Raw genomic sequence first — 14,158 nt, 5'->3', positions numbered from 1 at the left:
AACAATAATCCTTATTAGCCAGTGATGGAGTTTAACACTTAGGCATCCATGTTCACATTCATATACATTGCCCATACCATTTTTTTGTATCTTGTTTTGAACTGATGGACATTTGAACATTGCTTGAGCCCCACATCCAATCCGTTCCAAAGTTTTGCTCCACGCACAGACACACACAAACTTTTCCTGGTAGTTCTTACTGTTGGAACTGTATGAAAAAAAACTGCGACTTAAAATCCGAAAAATACAGTATATAGTTTCTATTACGCAGAACACTGTCAGAATTGTTTTCTGCAGCGAGTAAAAGCAGATTTTAATCTGCGTACAGAAACATAACGTCAGTGTGACTTTTCACCCAAGCTACTGTCGTCATATTAAGATTACAGAGCGGAGCATTAGTACAACTAAATCACATTGACTAAGTGTGTTTATTATTTAATGGTTTGAACGGAGTACTTTGAGGCCAACATACCGGCTTAGCGAGGTAAACCAAATCAAAACATTAAAAAGGACAGATCCACCATTTGTCGGACACCTTTATCCGGATTGCGTGGAATGAACGCAGCATTGCCTAACAGTATTAGCAATATGCAGTGAGCTTTGTAAAGATAAAGCCTTTAGTGCAAAGAACTCTCTTACCGGTCATAAAGAGCAGCGTGAACAGCTGTCTGCATCGCTTATTCACTGCGTATATCACAGCCTGTTCAATAGGATATAAACATTAAGTAGGAATCAACTAATGCCTACAAGGATTCCCTGACTGAGTGGTCTGCCAGTGTGCTTCAGTGGGACACAATCTGTTAGTGGTTGGAAGCAGCTGTAAGGCAATGCCTTTAAGTGGGATTAAAAAAAAAAAAAGCACACACCTTGGCGCTGGAAGAGTTGGCCGCTCACAATTTCAGTCATGGAGGTCACTTTCTGTTTCTGCAGTTTCTCGGGCGGGATGCAGGAATAGAAGTCACGCAGCAACTGACTGGTGGCAGAGAAGGGAAAATCAAATGAAGAATGTCATAGTTCATATTGCCCGACACTGACTCTCTTTTACCCAAACCACCTTGACAATCTTTGAAATAAAAGGAAAAGTAGTGATGCGTACCGTATTTTTCAGATTATAAGTCACCATTTTTTTCATAGTTTATACTCAGGAGCGACTTATGTGTGAAATTATTAACATATTACCGTAAAATATCAAATATTATTATTTATCTCATTCACGTAAGAGACTAGGGCTTCACGGTGGCAGAGGGGTTAGTGCGTCTGCCTCCAATACGAAGGTCCTGCAGTCCTGGGTTCAAATCCAGGCTCGGGATCTTTCTGTGTGGAGTTTGCATGTTCTCCCCGTGACTGCGTGGGTTCCCTCCGGGTACTCCGGCTTCCTCCCACCTCCAAAGACATGCACCTGGGGATAGGTTGATTGGCAACACTAAATTGGCCCTAGTGTGTGAATGTGAGTGTGAATGTTGTCTATCTGTGTTGGCCCTGTGATGAGGTAGCGACTTGTCCAGGGTGTACCCTGCCTTCCGCCCCATTGTAGCTGAGATAGGCGCCAGCGCCCCCCGCAACCCCGAAAGGGAATAAGCGGTAGAAGATGGATGGATGGATGGACGTAAGAGACTAGACGTATAAGATTTCATGGCATTTATGGATTAGGAGTGAGAGATAGTTTGGTAAAGGTATAGCATGTTCTATATGTTATAGTTATTTGAATGACTTACCATAATATGTTAGGTTAACATAGCAGTTGCTTATTTATGCCTCATATAACCTACACTTATTCAGCCTGTTGTTCACTATTCTTTATTTATTTTAAATTGCCTTTCAAATGTCTATTCTTGCTGTTGGATTTTATCAAATAGATTTCCCCCAAAAATGCGACTTATACTCCAGTGCGACTTATATATGTTTTTTTCCCTTCTTTATTATGCATTTTCAGCCGGTGCGACTTATACTCCGAAAAATACGGTAATGGTTTCAGACGTGCTTAAAAAAAATAACATAACGTAGTTGTACAAACCCTGTTTCCATATAAGTTGGGAAATTGTGTTAGATGTAAATATAAACAGAATACAATGATTTGCCAATCCGTTCCAACCCATATTCAGTTGAATATGCTACAAAGACAACATATTTGATGTTCAAACTGACAAACTTTTTTTTGTGCAAATAATCATTAACTCTAGAATATGATGCCAGCGACACGTGACAAAGAAGTTGAAAAAGGTGGCAATAAATACTGATAAAGTTGAGGAATGCTCATCAAACACTTATTTGGAACCTCCCACAGGTGTGCAGGCTAATTGGGAACAGGTGGGTGCCATGATTGGGTTTAAAAGCAGCTTCCATGAAATGCTAAGTAATTCACAAACAAGGATGGGGTGAGGGTCACCACTTTGTAAGCAAATTGTCGAACAGTTTAAGAACATTTCTCAATGAGCTATTGCAAGGAATATAGGGATTTTACCATCTACGGTCCGTAAAATCATCAAAAAATTCAGAGAATCTGGAGAAATCACTGCACGTAAGCGAGGATATTACGGCCCTTTGATCCCTCAGGCGGTACTGCATCAAAAACCGACAGTGTGTGAAGGATATCACCACATGGGCTCAAGAACACTTCATAAAATCACTGTCAGTAACTACAGTTGGTCGCTACATCTTTGAGTGCAAGTTAAAACTCTACTATGCAAAGCGAAAGCTATTTACCAACAACACCCAGGAACACCGCTGGCTTCGCTGGGCCCGAGCTGATCTAAGATGGACTGATGCAAAGTGGAAAAGTGTTCTGTGGTCTGACGAGTCCACATTTCAGATTATTTTTGGAAACTGTGGACGTGGTGTCCTCCAGAACAAAGAGGAAAATAACCATCAGGATTGTCATAGGCGCAAAGTGTAAAAGTCAGCATGTGTGATGGTATGGGGGTGCATTAGCGCCCAAGGCATGGGTAATTTACACCTCTGTGAAGGCACCATTAATGCTGAATGGTCCATACAGATTTTGGAGCAACATATGTTGTCATCCAAGCAACGTTATCATGGACGCCCCTGCTTATTTCAGCAAGACAATAAATACCAGGTCATGTGTTACAACAGCGTGGCTTCGTAGTACTTTCCTGGCCAGCCTGCAGTCCAGACCTGTCTCCCATTGAAAATGTGTGGCGCATTATGAAGCGTAAAATACGACAGCGGAGACCCCCGGACTGTTGAACGACTGAAGCTCTACATAAAACAAGAATGGGAAAGAATTCCACTTTCAAAGCTTCAACAATTAGTTTCCTCAGTTCCCAAACGTTTATTGAGTGTTGTTAAAAGAAAAGGTGATGTAACACAGTGGTGAACATGACCTTTCCCAACTACTTTAGCACGTGTTGCAGCCATGAAATTCTAAGTTAATTATTATTTGCAAAAAAAAAAAATAGAGTTTATGAGTTTGAACATCAAATATGTTGTCTTTGTGGAGCATTCAATTGAATATGGGTTGAAAAAGAGTTGCAAATCATTGTATTCTGTTTATATTTACATCTAACACAATCTCCCAACTCATATGGAAACGGGGTTTGTATTTGCAGGAGTAAGAGGAAGCAAAGCTTATATTTATTCCTACGACGATAACCAACAAGTGGAAAAACTATTATTTCTCAGTCGCTTCGGATTATCATATTTCCAAAAACATGAATTCTGAAACAAAAGGTGCAAGCACTAAGAGGTGCAAGAACTTCACAGCCATGAACAGAGCTGCTTACGCCCCCCTATGAAAACAAATGAGCTCGAACTTTAATGAGGACATTTTAAGTCACGCTTTTCCACAGATTCAATCTTGGAGCAATTAAAATGGTCAGTTGCAAGCCCTTGAGGAGCAGTGCAGACCTGGACGCTCGCTCAGAGTGTGTCCAAAGTAGTCTTCGTGTTGATTTTTTACCATTAAGTGGAGCTAAAGCGAGAATCCTAACTTTGTTTTGAAGTATATTGTTTTAATCCTTGGGTGGACTAAAAGGGCCTTCTATTAAGTGTATAACACCAAACTTGAAATTAAATAGAACTACTTTTTAAGATCCAATATTGTAGAACAACGCAGAAACGAATGAGTATAACAATAGCAGGGGTTAAAATATGGAACTGTTTAAAGGATGAAATAAAACACAGCACCAACATAAACCAGTTTAAAACATGTTTTAAATCATTTATCATTAGTAAATATAAGAAAGAAGAGCAAACATTGTTTTAGAAAGACTATAATATGTATATAAATACAATTTATGATTTCATAATCATACATATAGGTGGTAATATATACATTTTAATACAACCTATATGTATAGGTTATATTAAAATGTATATATTACCACTTTATATGGAATTTAAATAAATTGTGTATATAATATATATATATATATATATATTATATACACAATTTATCTAAATTCCATATAAAGTGGTAATATATAAATTTTAATATAACCTATATTAAAATGTATATATTACCACTTTATATGGAATTTAAGTAAATTGTGTATATATATATATATATATATATATATATGTATATATCTGTATATATATATATATATATATTATATACACAATTTATCTAAATTCCATATAAAGTGGTAATATATACATTTTAATATAACCTATATGTATAGGTTATATTAAAATGTATATATTACCACTTTATATGGAATTTAAATAAAGTGTATATATATATATATATATATATATATATTATATATACACAATTAATTTAAATTTCATATAAAGTGGTAATATATACATTTTAATATAACCTATATGTATAATTATGAAATCATAAATATATTTATATATATATATATATATATATATATATATATATAAGTGTACAAATGTATATGTTTGATTTAAATGTTAAACTGTGTATATGAGATGTGTGCTACATATATGTTGCTTATATATTGTTAAAAAAAAAAAAGTAATATAAGTGAAGCATGTTTTAGATTTTATATATTTTGAACCTTGTTCTTGTTGTGATGGGGTAGGTTTATATAAGTGTTGCTTCAACCTACACCCTTTCGGCTCAATCATTGCTCAAATGAGTGTTTTTTATTGTTTTTTTTTGTTGTTGTTGTTCTTTGTTTTATGTGAAGATTGCCGAAATAAATATGGAAACTAAAAACTAAACTAAATATACACAATATGTGACTTCATTTGGTAGTCGCTTCGGTAAAATAAGCCACTGATGCTGCAGTGTCAGCTTCAGTAAAGTCAAATAAAGCCTTGAAAATAGATTACAACTAAATTCCAGTACATTTTATGATATGCATAACAAGGACAAACTGTATAGGTTTATCAGGCCCACTAATCATCAGAGATTAAACTAATTAAAAGTGCAGAATGTCAGTGTGAGCCCTACAGACAAACAAAGGGCACAGTGCATAAGAAGGTTATGGATCACTCTTTCAGATCACACTAGAAGACTTGGCGGGATGAAATAAATGCAAGTGTTTAGGAGACGAGACAAAGCTTTGAGGTCCGCCTGGAGCACCGCGAGTGGAATTCAAACTGCTTGCTTTGGAAAACGCCTGCGGCAACACTGACCGAGGTTACTGTGAACTGGGGACGGGTTCTTGCAAGTTTAGGTAACTCCAGCGTTGTGTATAAGTAACTTGTGTGTGTGTGTGTGTGTGTGTAGAATATGAAATAGAAATGAAGGACTCGTGCAAAAGTGAGAATAGGGCAGGATTTAAAGTGATGGCAGCGTGAAGAGGAAACAAATACCTCAGATCCTGATTGTCACGTGTACCGTATTTTTTGGACTATAAGGCTCACTTAAAATCCTTTCGTTTTTCTCAAAACTCCACAGTGCGCCGCATGTACGACATAATTTGGGTTGTGCTTACCGAGCTCGAAGCTATTTCACTTGGTATATGGTGTAGTGATAAGTGTGAGCAGTAGAAGGCAGTCACACATAAGAGATACATGTAGCCAAGCTTCTTCTTTTTGTCTATCTTCTTGTTATGGGACATTCATCCTCCACTGTTGCCATTTCTAATGCAAAGTAGTGAAAAGTTCTAACTTATATCTGTCACCATGAAAGCACTAAAACATACCGGTATAATGAGTTTACATTCATCATCATCATTGATCACTCGAGACGAGTAAGATTGTCCTCCTGTCGGTGGGTCTGGTCATCTGTGGGTCCTCAGGTGGCTGTAGAGGCCGATCCTGGATCCCCAGACTTTATCGCAGTGGGGGCATGCGTGGGTGGTTGACTGGGTAGTGGTTGTGGTGTGAGGAGCTGTGTTGGTGGTGGATCTCTCCTTTCTCTGTTGCCTCTTGGTTTCTGCGGCACGGTGGAGGTCCTTCTCTAGGTGAGTTGTGCCTTCATGGACCATCTTGCTCCACATGTTCCTCTGGTGGACTACCTCCTCCCAGTTGCTGAGGCTGAAGTGACACTTTCTCAGGTGGATTTTGATGTTATCCTTGTACCTCTTCTTCTGCCCTCCTTGGGTACGTTTTCCTTCCTTTAGCTGGCCATACAGCATTTGCTTTGGAAGGCGGTTGTCAGGCATGCGTATGACATGGCCTGTCCATCGCAGTTGATGTCGGATGATGGTTGTGGCTTCTTTCAGAACACTGATGTTTGTACGCCTCTCCTCCCAACCGATCCTGAGGATCTTCCGGAGACATCGTTGGTGGTACTGCTCCAGGGCCTTCAGATGTCTGCTGTAGGTGGTCCAGCTGTCAGTGTGGGCAGAACTACTGCTTGATAGACAAGTAGCTTTGTCTTTGTCTGGATGTCTCGGTTTTCAAAAACCCTCTTCCGCAGCCTGGCAAAGGCTGCACTGGCACACCCGATGCGGTGGTGAATATCTGTATCTATGACAGCTCTTGTAGAGAGAAGGCTGCCAAGGTAGTCGAATTGATCCACATTATCCAGGATGTTGTCTCCCACATGAATTGTGGGGGGTTGTGGGAGTGTGTCGGGAGCTGGTTGGTATAGGATTTGGGTCTTTTTTATGTTTATGTCAAGTCCCAGGAGTCTGTAGGCTCTGGCAAAGGCGTTTAAGATGTCCTGGAGGTCCGCTTCGGAGTGTGCAATTAGGGCATTGTCATCCGCATACTGGAGCTCCATGATGGAGGATGTGAACACTTTGCTTTTTGCCCTGAATCTGTTGATGTTAAATAGCCCTCCCTCAGTCCTGTATATGAGCTTGACTCCCTCAGGTAGGTTCTGGCTGGTGAGGTGGAGGTGAAGATGGCGAACAGGGTTGGTGCGATGATGCAGCCCTGCTTAACACCAGTGTCTACTTTGAAAGGAGGTGTCTCCAATCCACCATTGCCGACTACGGTTGAGTCATGTCATCATGGAGTAGTCGCAAGATCTTTAGATACTTGTCTGGGCATCCAATCTTGGAGAGAACACACCAGAGGGCAGTTCTGTTTATGGAGTCAAAGGCGGTCAATGAACGCCATGTACAAAGGTAGATGTTGCTCCCGACATTTTCCCTGCAGTTGACGAGCTGTAAAAATCATGTCGGAGGTCCCCCTGGCAGGACGAAAGCCACACTGCGATTTTGGTAGGGTGTTCTCTGACAGAGGCAGTAGCCGGTTGGCCAATATACGAGCGCACTTTGCCCGTTGTCGACAGGACGGGGATACCCCTGTAGTTGCCACAGTCGGCCTTGTCTCCATTCTTGAAGATGGTAACAACCAGGGCATCCCTGAGCTCAGCCGGTATTTCCTCTTCATCCCAGATTTTACCCAGCAGGCTATGGATGTGACACGGGAGTTTTGGTCCTCCTTGCTTGAGGGTTTCTGCTGGAATCCCATCTGGTCCAGAGGCCTTGTTGTTGCTCAGTTTCCTTACGGCATCCAGGACCTCATTTTCGGTTGGGGGGTGACCCAACTGCTCCATGATGGGACACTGAGGGATCTGGTTGATGGTTTCGAGCTCGACTGTGGTCTTTCGGTTCAGGAGTTCTTGGAAGTGTTCTTACCATCTGGAACTGATACAAACATTGGTGTTACCAATATTATGTGTTATGGGGGAGTGCTCAGACAGTATGGGGTATCAGACTGTCTGATTGTGGCGGTCCGCTCCCTGTATGATCAGTGCCAGAGCTTGGTCCGCATTGCCGGCAGTAAGTCGAACACATTTCCAGTGAGGGTTGGACTCCGCCAAGGCTGTCCTTTGTCACCCATTCTGTTCATAACTTTTATGGACAGAATTTCTAGGCGCAGTCAAGGCGTTGAGGGGTTCCGGTTTGGTGACCGCAGGATTAGGTCTCTGCTTTTTGCAGATGATGTGGTCCTGATGGCTTCATCTGACCGGGATCTTCAGCTCTCGCTGGATCGGTTCGCAGCCGAGTGTGAAGCGACCGGAATGAGAATCAGCACCTCCAAGTCCGAGTCCATGGTTCTCGCCCGGAAAAGGGTGGAATGCCAGCAGTGACTAGGATGGCGGAAGCGGGAATCGAACCTGCAACCCTCAAGTTGCTGGCACGGCCGCTCTACCAACCGAGCTAAACCGATCCGTTGTGGTGAAGAAGGAGCTGAGCCGGAAGGCAAAGCTCTCAATTTACCGGTCGATCTACGTTCCCATCCTCACCTATGGTCATGAGCTTTGGGTTATGACCGAAAGGACAAGATCACGGGTACATGCGGCCCAAATGAGTTTGGGTCTCTCCCTTAGAGATAGGGTGAGAAGCTCTGCCATCCGGGAGGAACTCAAAGTAAAGCCGCTGCTCCTTCACATCGAGAGGAGCCAGATGAGGTGGTTCGGGCATCTGGTCAGGATGCCACCCGAACGCCTCCCTAGGGAGGTGTTTAGGGCACGTCCAACCGGTAGGAGGCCACGGGGAAGACCCAGGACACGTTGGGAAGACTATGTCTCCGGGCTGGCCTGGGAACGCCTCGGGATCCCCCGGGAAGAGCTAGACGAAGTGGCTGGGGCGAGGGAAGTCTGGGTTTCCCTGCTTAGGCTGTTGCCCCCGCGACCCGACCTCGGATAAGCGGAGGATGATGGATGGATGGATGGATGGATGGATATATTATGTAAAATGTATATTTTATATGGCTATATTTAGTCTATTTATACCTGCATTGTCCTTTCCATCCTTAGACTTTTCATCATTGTTACTAAACTACTGTGTGGAACAATTTCCCTTGGTTGTGTAAATATCAGAAATACTTAACATCTGCCTTGTTTTAAATGAATACGTAGGCCTACTACGCCCCTATATTTTCATGTTGGTCATTATAGTTTTACTTGGAGATTTTTCCGAGTGTGGTACTTGGTGAAAACAAGTTTGAGAACCACAATGAGCAGTTTAGTTATTGTAAAGAGTTTCACTGGAAAGCACCAAAGGAAAACCAATCTTAGAGCTTTGAGTCTTGACGTACTGTAAGTGTGAATTTCTGTGCTCGCGGGTGTCACATGGCACCTTTGTGACTGTGTTGACATCACTCCCACTCCAGGCGGCGACTGAACTGACAGATGTGCTAGTCCACCAGCAATATACAGTAAAGTATGCGCCACACCTCCACACATGGTGAGGATTCAAGATGGAAGGACTAAAACATGGCAGAAAGGTCCTATTATTGTCAAGTGGGAAGGTCAAGCAATTACCATGAATTCATGCTTGAGACGAGCAACAAAGTGCTTGAACTCTCTGGTGCGCAAACAAAAACAAGTATTTTTACCCCGAGGTGATTTCCAGTGGCAGAAATGTACAGTGCAGTTGAAGGTGTGAAGGTTAAGAGCAGGGTTAAGAGAAGATGGTCTGGCTTTGATTGTTTCACTGAAATTGTCCGTTCGGCGGCAAAATGGAAGCGCTGCTGACTGCAGAAGCTCAGGTCCTTGTGTATATGTCATCCTAATGAGATTTTTATCACCGAATAAAAAGCTAAAGCACCTTCCTCTGGGAAGGATGAGCTTTGGGGTTGCTGGGACAAAAGCTTCTACACATTGTTATTGTGTTTCTATTATTGAATGGGACCCAAGATAAGGTGTGTGTGTGTGTGTGTGTGTGTGTGTGTGTGTGTGTGTGTGTGTGTGTGTGACAGCAAGCTTACCTTAGCAGTTTGGCATCAAAGACTTTCTCAACATCATGCAGCACTGTTGGTAGATACTTCAGAGCAGCAACCTGGGCATACACACACTTCAATTATTTACATTCTAGGGTTTTTTTTTTCTCCTTCATTTTTCCATTTCGCCTGATAGTGAGAGTTGTGCCTTATTAGAATAAAATGCTATCTTAAGACAGGGTGAAGGTGATTAAGAGTTAGGGCGTGCGGTGAAAAGTGGGAGCAGTTACCCGCAGCAGTAGTGTGGTGGTGAAGTCCGTCCTCATCAGTCTGTTGATGGACTCAAAAAGCTTCCTCAGCGACTCCTCAAACTCTGCCTGCTCGCTGCCCTCGTAGAGCCTGGGGAGGCCACAGCAGTACACAGTGAATGCTTTACATCAAAATATCTCTCTCTCTCTCTCCTTTGAGGCACACATTAAAAGCATTACTAAAACGGCCTTCTTTCATCTCCGTAATATCGCTAAAATTCGCTCCATTTTGTCCACTAAAGACGCCGAGATCATTATGCATGCATTTGTTACGTCTCGTCTCGATTACTGTAACGTATTATTTTCGGGTCTCCCCATGTCTAGCATTAAAAGATTACAGTTGGTACAAAATGCGGCTGCTAGACTTTTGACAAGAACAAGAAAGTTTGATCACATTACGCCTGTACTGGCTCACCTGCACTGGATTCCTGTGCACTTAAGATGTGACTTTAAAGGTTTTACTACTTACGTATAAAATACTACACGGTCTAGCTCCAGCCTATCTTGCCGATTGTATTGTACCATATGTCCCGGCAAGAAATCTGCGTTCAAAGGACTCCGGCTTATTAGTGATTCCCAAAGCCCAAAAAAAGTCTGCGGGCTACAGAGTGTTTTCCGTTCGGGCTCCAGTACTCTGGAATGCCCTCCCGGTAAAAGTTCGAGATGCTACCTCAGTAGAAGCATTAAAACTCATTTGTATACTCTAGCCTTTAAATAGACTCCCTTTTTAGACCAGTTGATCTGCCGTTTCTTTTCAGCTGTCTTCACTTCCTGCTGGTCCTCTGGGCATTTTCCCTTCAGTTTTGTCTTCAGCAAGTAAAATGCATGCACAATCGGATTCAGGTCAGGTGATGGACTTGGCCATTGCAGAACATTCCAGTTCTTTGCCTTAAAAAAACTCTGTGGCTGTTTTCGCGGTATGATTCAGGGCCTTGTGCATCTGCATTGTGAAGCGCCATCCGATTAATTTTCCATCCATCCATCATCTTCCGCTTATCCAAGGTCGGGTCGCAGGGGCAGCAGCCTAAGCAGGGAAGCCCAGACTTCCCTCTCCCCAGCCACTTGTTCCAGCTCTTCCCGAAGGATCCCGAGGCGTTCTCAGGCCAGCCGGGAGACATAGTCTTCCCGACATGTCCTGGGTCTTCCCCGTGGCCTCCTACCACTCGGACGAGCCCGAAACACCTCCTTAGGGAGGCGTTCAGGTGGCATCCTGACCAGATGCCCGAACCACCTCATAAATTGAGAGTTTTGCCTTCCGGCTCAGCTCCTTCTTCACCACAACGGATCAATACAGCGTCCGCATTACTGAAGACGCCGCACCAATCCGCCTGTCGATCTCACGATCCACTCTTCCCTCACTCGTGAACAAGACTCCGAGGTACTTGAACTCCTCCACTTGGGGCAGGGTCTCCTCCCCAACCCGGAGATGGCGCTCCACCCCTTTCCGGGTGAGAACCATGGACTCGGACTTGGAGGTGCCGATTCTCATTCCAGTCGCTTCACACTTAGCTGCAAACTGATCCAGTGAGAGCTGAAGATCCTGGCCAGATGAAGCCATCAGGACCACATGATCTGCAAATAGCTGAGACCTAATCCTGCAGCCACCAAACCAGATCCCCTCAACGCATTGACTGCGCCTAGAAATTCTGTCCATAAAAGCTATGAACAGAATTGGTGACAAAGGGCAGCCTTTGCGGAGTCCAACCATCACTGGAAATGTGTCCGACTTACTGCCGGCAATGCGGACCAAGCTCTGACACTGATCATACAGGGAGCAGACCGCCACAATTAGACAGTCCGATACCCCATACTCTCTGAGCACTCCCCACAGGACTTCCCAGGGTACACGGTCGAATGCCTTCTCCAAGTCCACAAAGCACATGACTGGTTGGACAAACTCCCATGAACCCTCAAGAACCCTGCCGAGAGTATAGAGCTGGTCCACAGTTCCACGACCAGGACGAAAACAACACTGTTCCTCCTGAATCCGAGGTTCGACTATCCGGCGTAGCCTCCTCTCCAGTACACCGGAATAGACTGAGGCTGAGGAGTGTGACCCCATGATAGTTGGAACACACCCTCTGGTTTCCCTTCTTAAGGAGAAGAACCACCACCCCCTGGTCTGCCAATCCAGAGGCACCGCCCCAGATGTCTATGCGATGCTGCAGAGTCTTGTCAACCAAGACAGCCCCACAGCATCCAAAGCCTTAAGGAACTCCGGGCGGATCTCATCCACCCCCAAGGCCTTGCCACCGAGGAGCTTTTTAACCACCTCAGCAACCTCAGCCCCAGAAATAGGAGAGCCCATCACAGATTCCCCATGCACCACTTCCTCATAGGAAGTCGTGCTGGTAGGATTGAGGAGATCTTCAAAGTATTTCCTCCACCGATCCACAACATCCGCAGTGGAGGTCAGCAGAACACCATCCCCACCATACAAGGTGTTGACATTGCACTGCTTCCCCTTCCTGAGGCGGCGGATGGTGGTCCGGAATCGCTTCGAAGTCGTCCGGAAGTCGTTTTCCATCACTTCCCCGAACTCCTCCCATGTCCTAGTTTTTGCCTCCGCTTGGCCTGTCGGTACCTGTCCGCTGCCTCCGGAGTCCTATGAGCCAAAAGAGCCCGATAGGACTCTTTCTTTAGCTTGACGGCATCCCTCACCGAGTTTTGAAGCATTTGGTTGAATATGTGCAGATAATACTGCCCCAAACCCTGACACTTATCTAGGGACAAAATACTGAGGGGCACAATGTAGATACTAATACCAATTTATTTGAAATATATGATCATGCTATTATTGTTGATATTTAAAAACTAATTTACAAGTGAGACTACATGGACGGACTGACCCCTAACACCTTGACTACATTTTAATAGTGAGGCCCCTGCAAGTGGATAAATCATAAACAATCCAATCGCCCACATTCTGACTTCCATCTCTGCCCTTTGCTTTTTCATATGGCCATCTGCATCTCTTTGTGATTCAGTGGCGCTGCGCGGCTGTTAATTACAATAAAAGTTATGAGCGCCAGAGGGAGGGATTAACATGTGGCACGTGGCAGATCCAGTTTGGGAGGGAGGGATTAGGCGGTACCACACAGCAGTATTATCACTGGGTTCTATACGCTGCAATTCTGATTACGGAGGCATTGTTCCATTTAATCCAGCAGCTGGGTCTGTGCGTGAGTACGTGGTCGGTATGTCTAGATGGTGTGATAGTAGGCTGTGCAGGCCACAAATGTAATGTATGTGTTCTAAGCTGCATGACATTTTTTATGAAGAGACACAAGTTGCCGGGTTGCAATATTGGTGTTCTGTCGTAACAGAGGTCATCCCTACTGGGTTTAAATGGCTTAATAGGAGTTTGGGGTTTTGTGCAGACAGCAACAACTTAACCCTTGTATTATGTTGGAAAAAAATGACATTGATTATGTTGCGGGTCGTTTTGACCCATACTGTGTAAATGCATTCAAAACAGTCAAGACAACTGGTTAAACCAATAACAATTTTATTTTAGGTTACATAAACATTTAGAAAAGTGACATACATTTTTTATTCCAATTGTATTATGTTAAGGGTCAATTTGACCCATTTCAGTTTTTGTGTTGAGCAAAGTACTGGTTATCCTTTCTTTTTCTTGCTGAAATCTGGTGACTTTTCCTCATCTAGGGTCATGAACTGGTGTGTAAAATCTGGACAATTTGTTGAGTAGTGGAATGTCTTGCAGAGTTTGTATACAAAGATGATGTTGCGGGTCATTTTGACCCATACGCTTTAATGTGGGTAAATAGCCAAAATAAACATGTCTCTTTGATGTACTTTTTACTTTGATGTCCAATTGTTTGTAT

At 43.5% G+C, this 14,158-nt stretch overlaps 1 protein-coding gene across 1 annotated transcript in view; it reads right to left on the bottom strand.

The window, feature by feature from the left end:
- LOC133552549 (dedicator of cytokinesis protein 2-like) overlaps positions 1-14,158 on the bottom strand; it is a 393,779-nt gene that overhangs the window by 270,375 nt on the left and 109,246 nt on the right. The window contains 3 exon segments of the mRNA XM_061899789.1: positions 867-973; positions 10,051-10,121; positions 10,293-10,401. Of these exon segments, the coding sequence (XP_061755773.1) occupies positions 867-973; positions 10,051-10,121; positions 10,293-10,401 (287 nt within the window).

The sequence above is a fragment of the Nerophis ophidion genome, linkage group LG05 (assembly GCF_033978795.1).
Source record: "Nerophis ophidion isolate RoL-2023_Sa linkage group LG05, RoL_Noph_v1.0, whole genome shotgun sequence".
In the NCBI taxonomy this organism is placed as follows: domain Eukaryota; kingdom Metazoa; phylum Chordata; class Actinopteri; order Syngnathiformes; family Syngnathidae; genus Nerophis; species Nerophis ophidion.
This window is presented reverse-complemented; position numbering and strand designations above follow the sequence as displayed.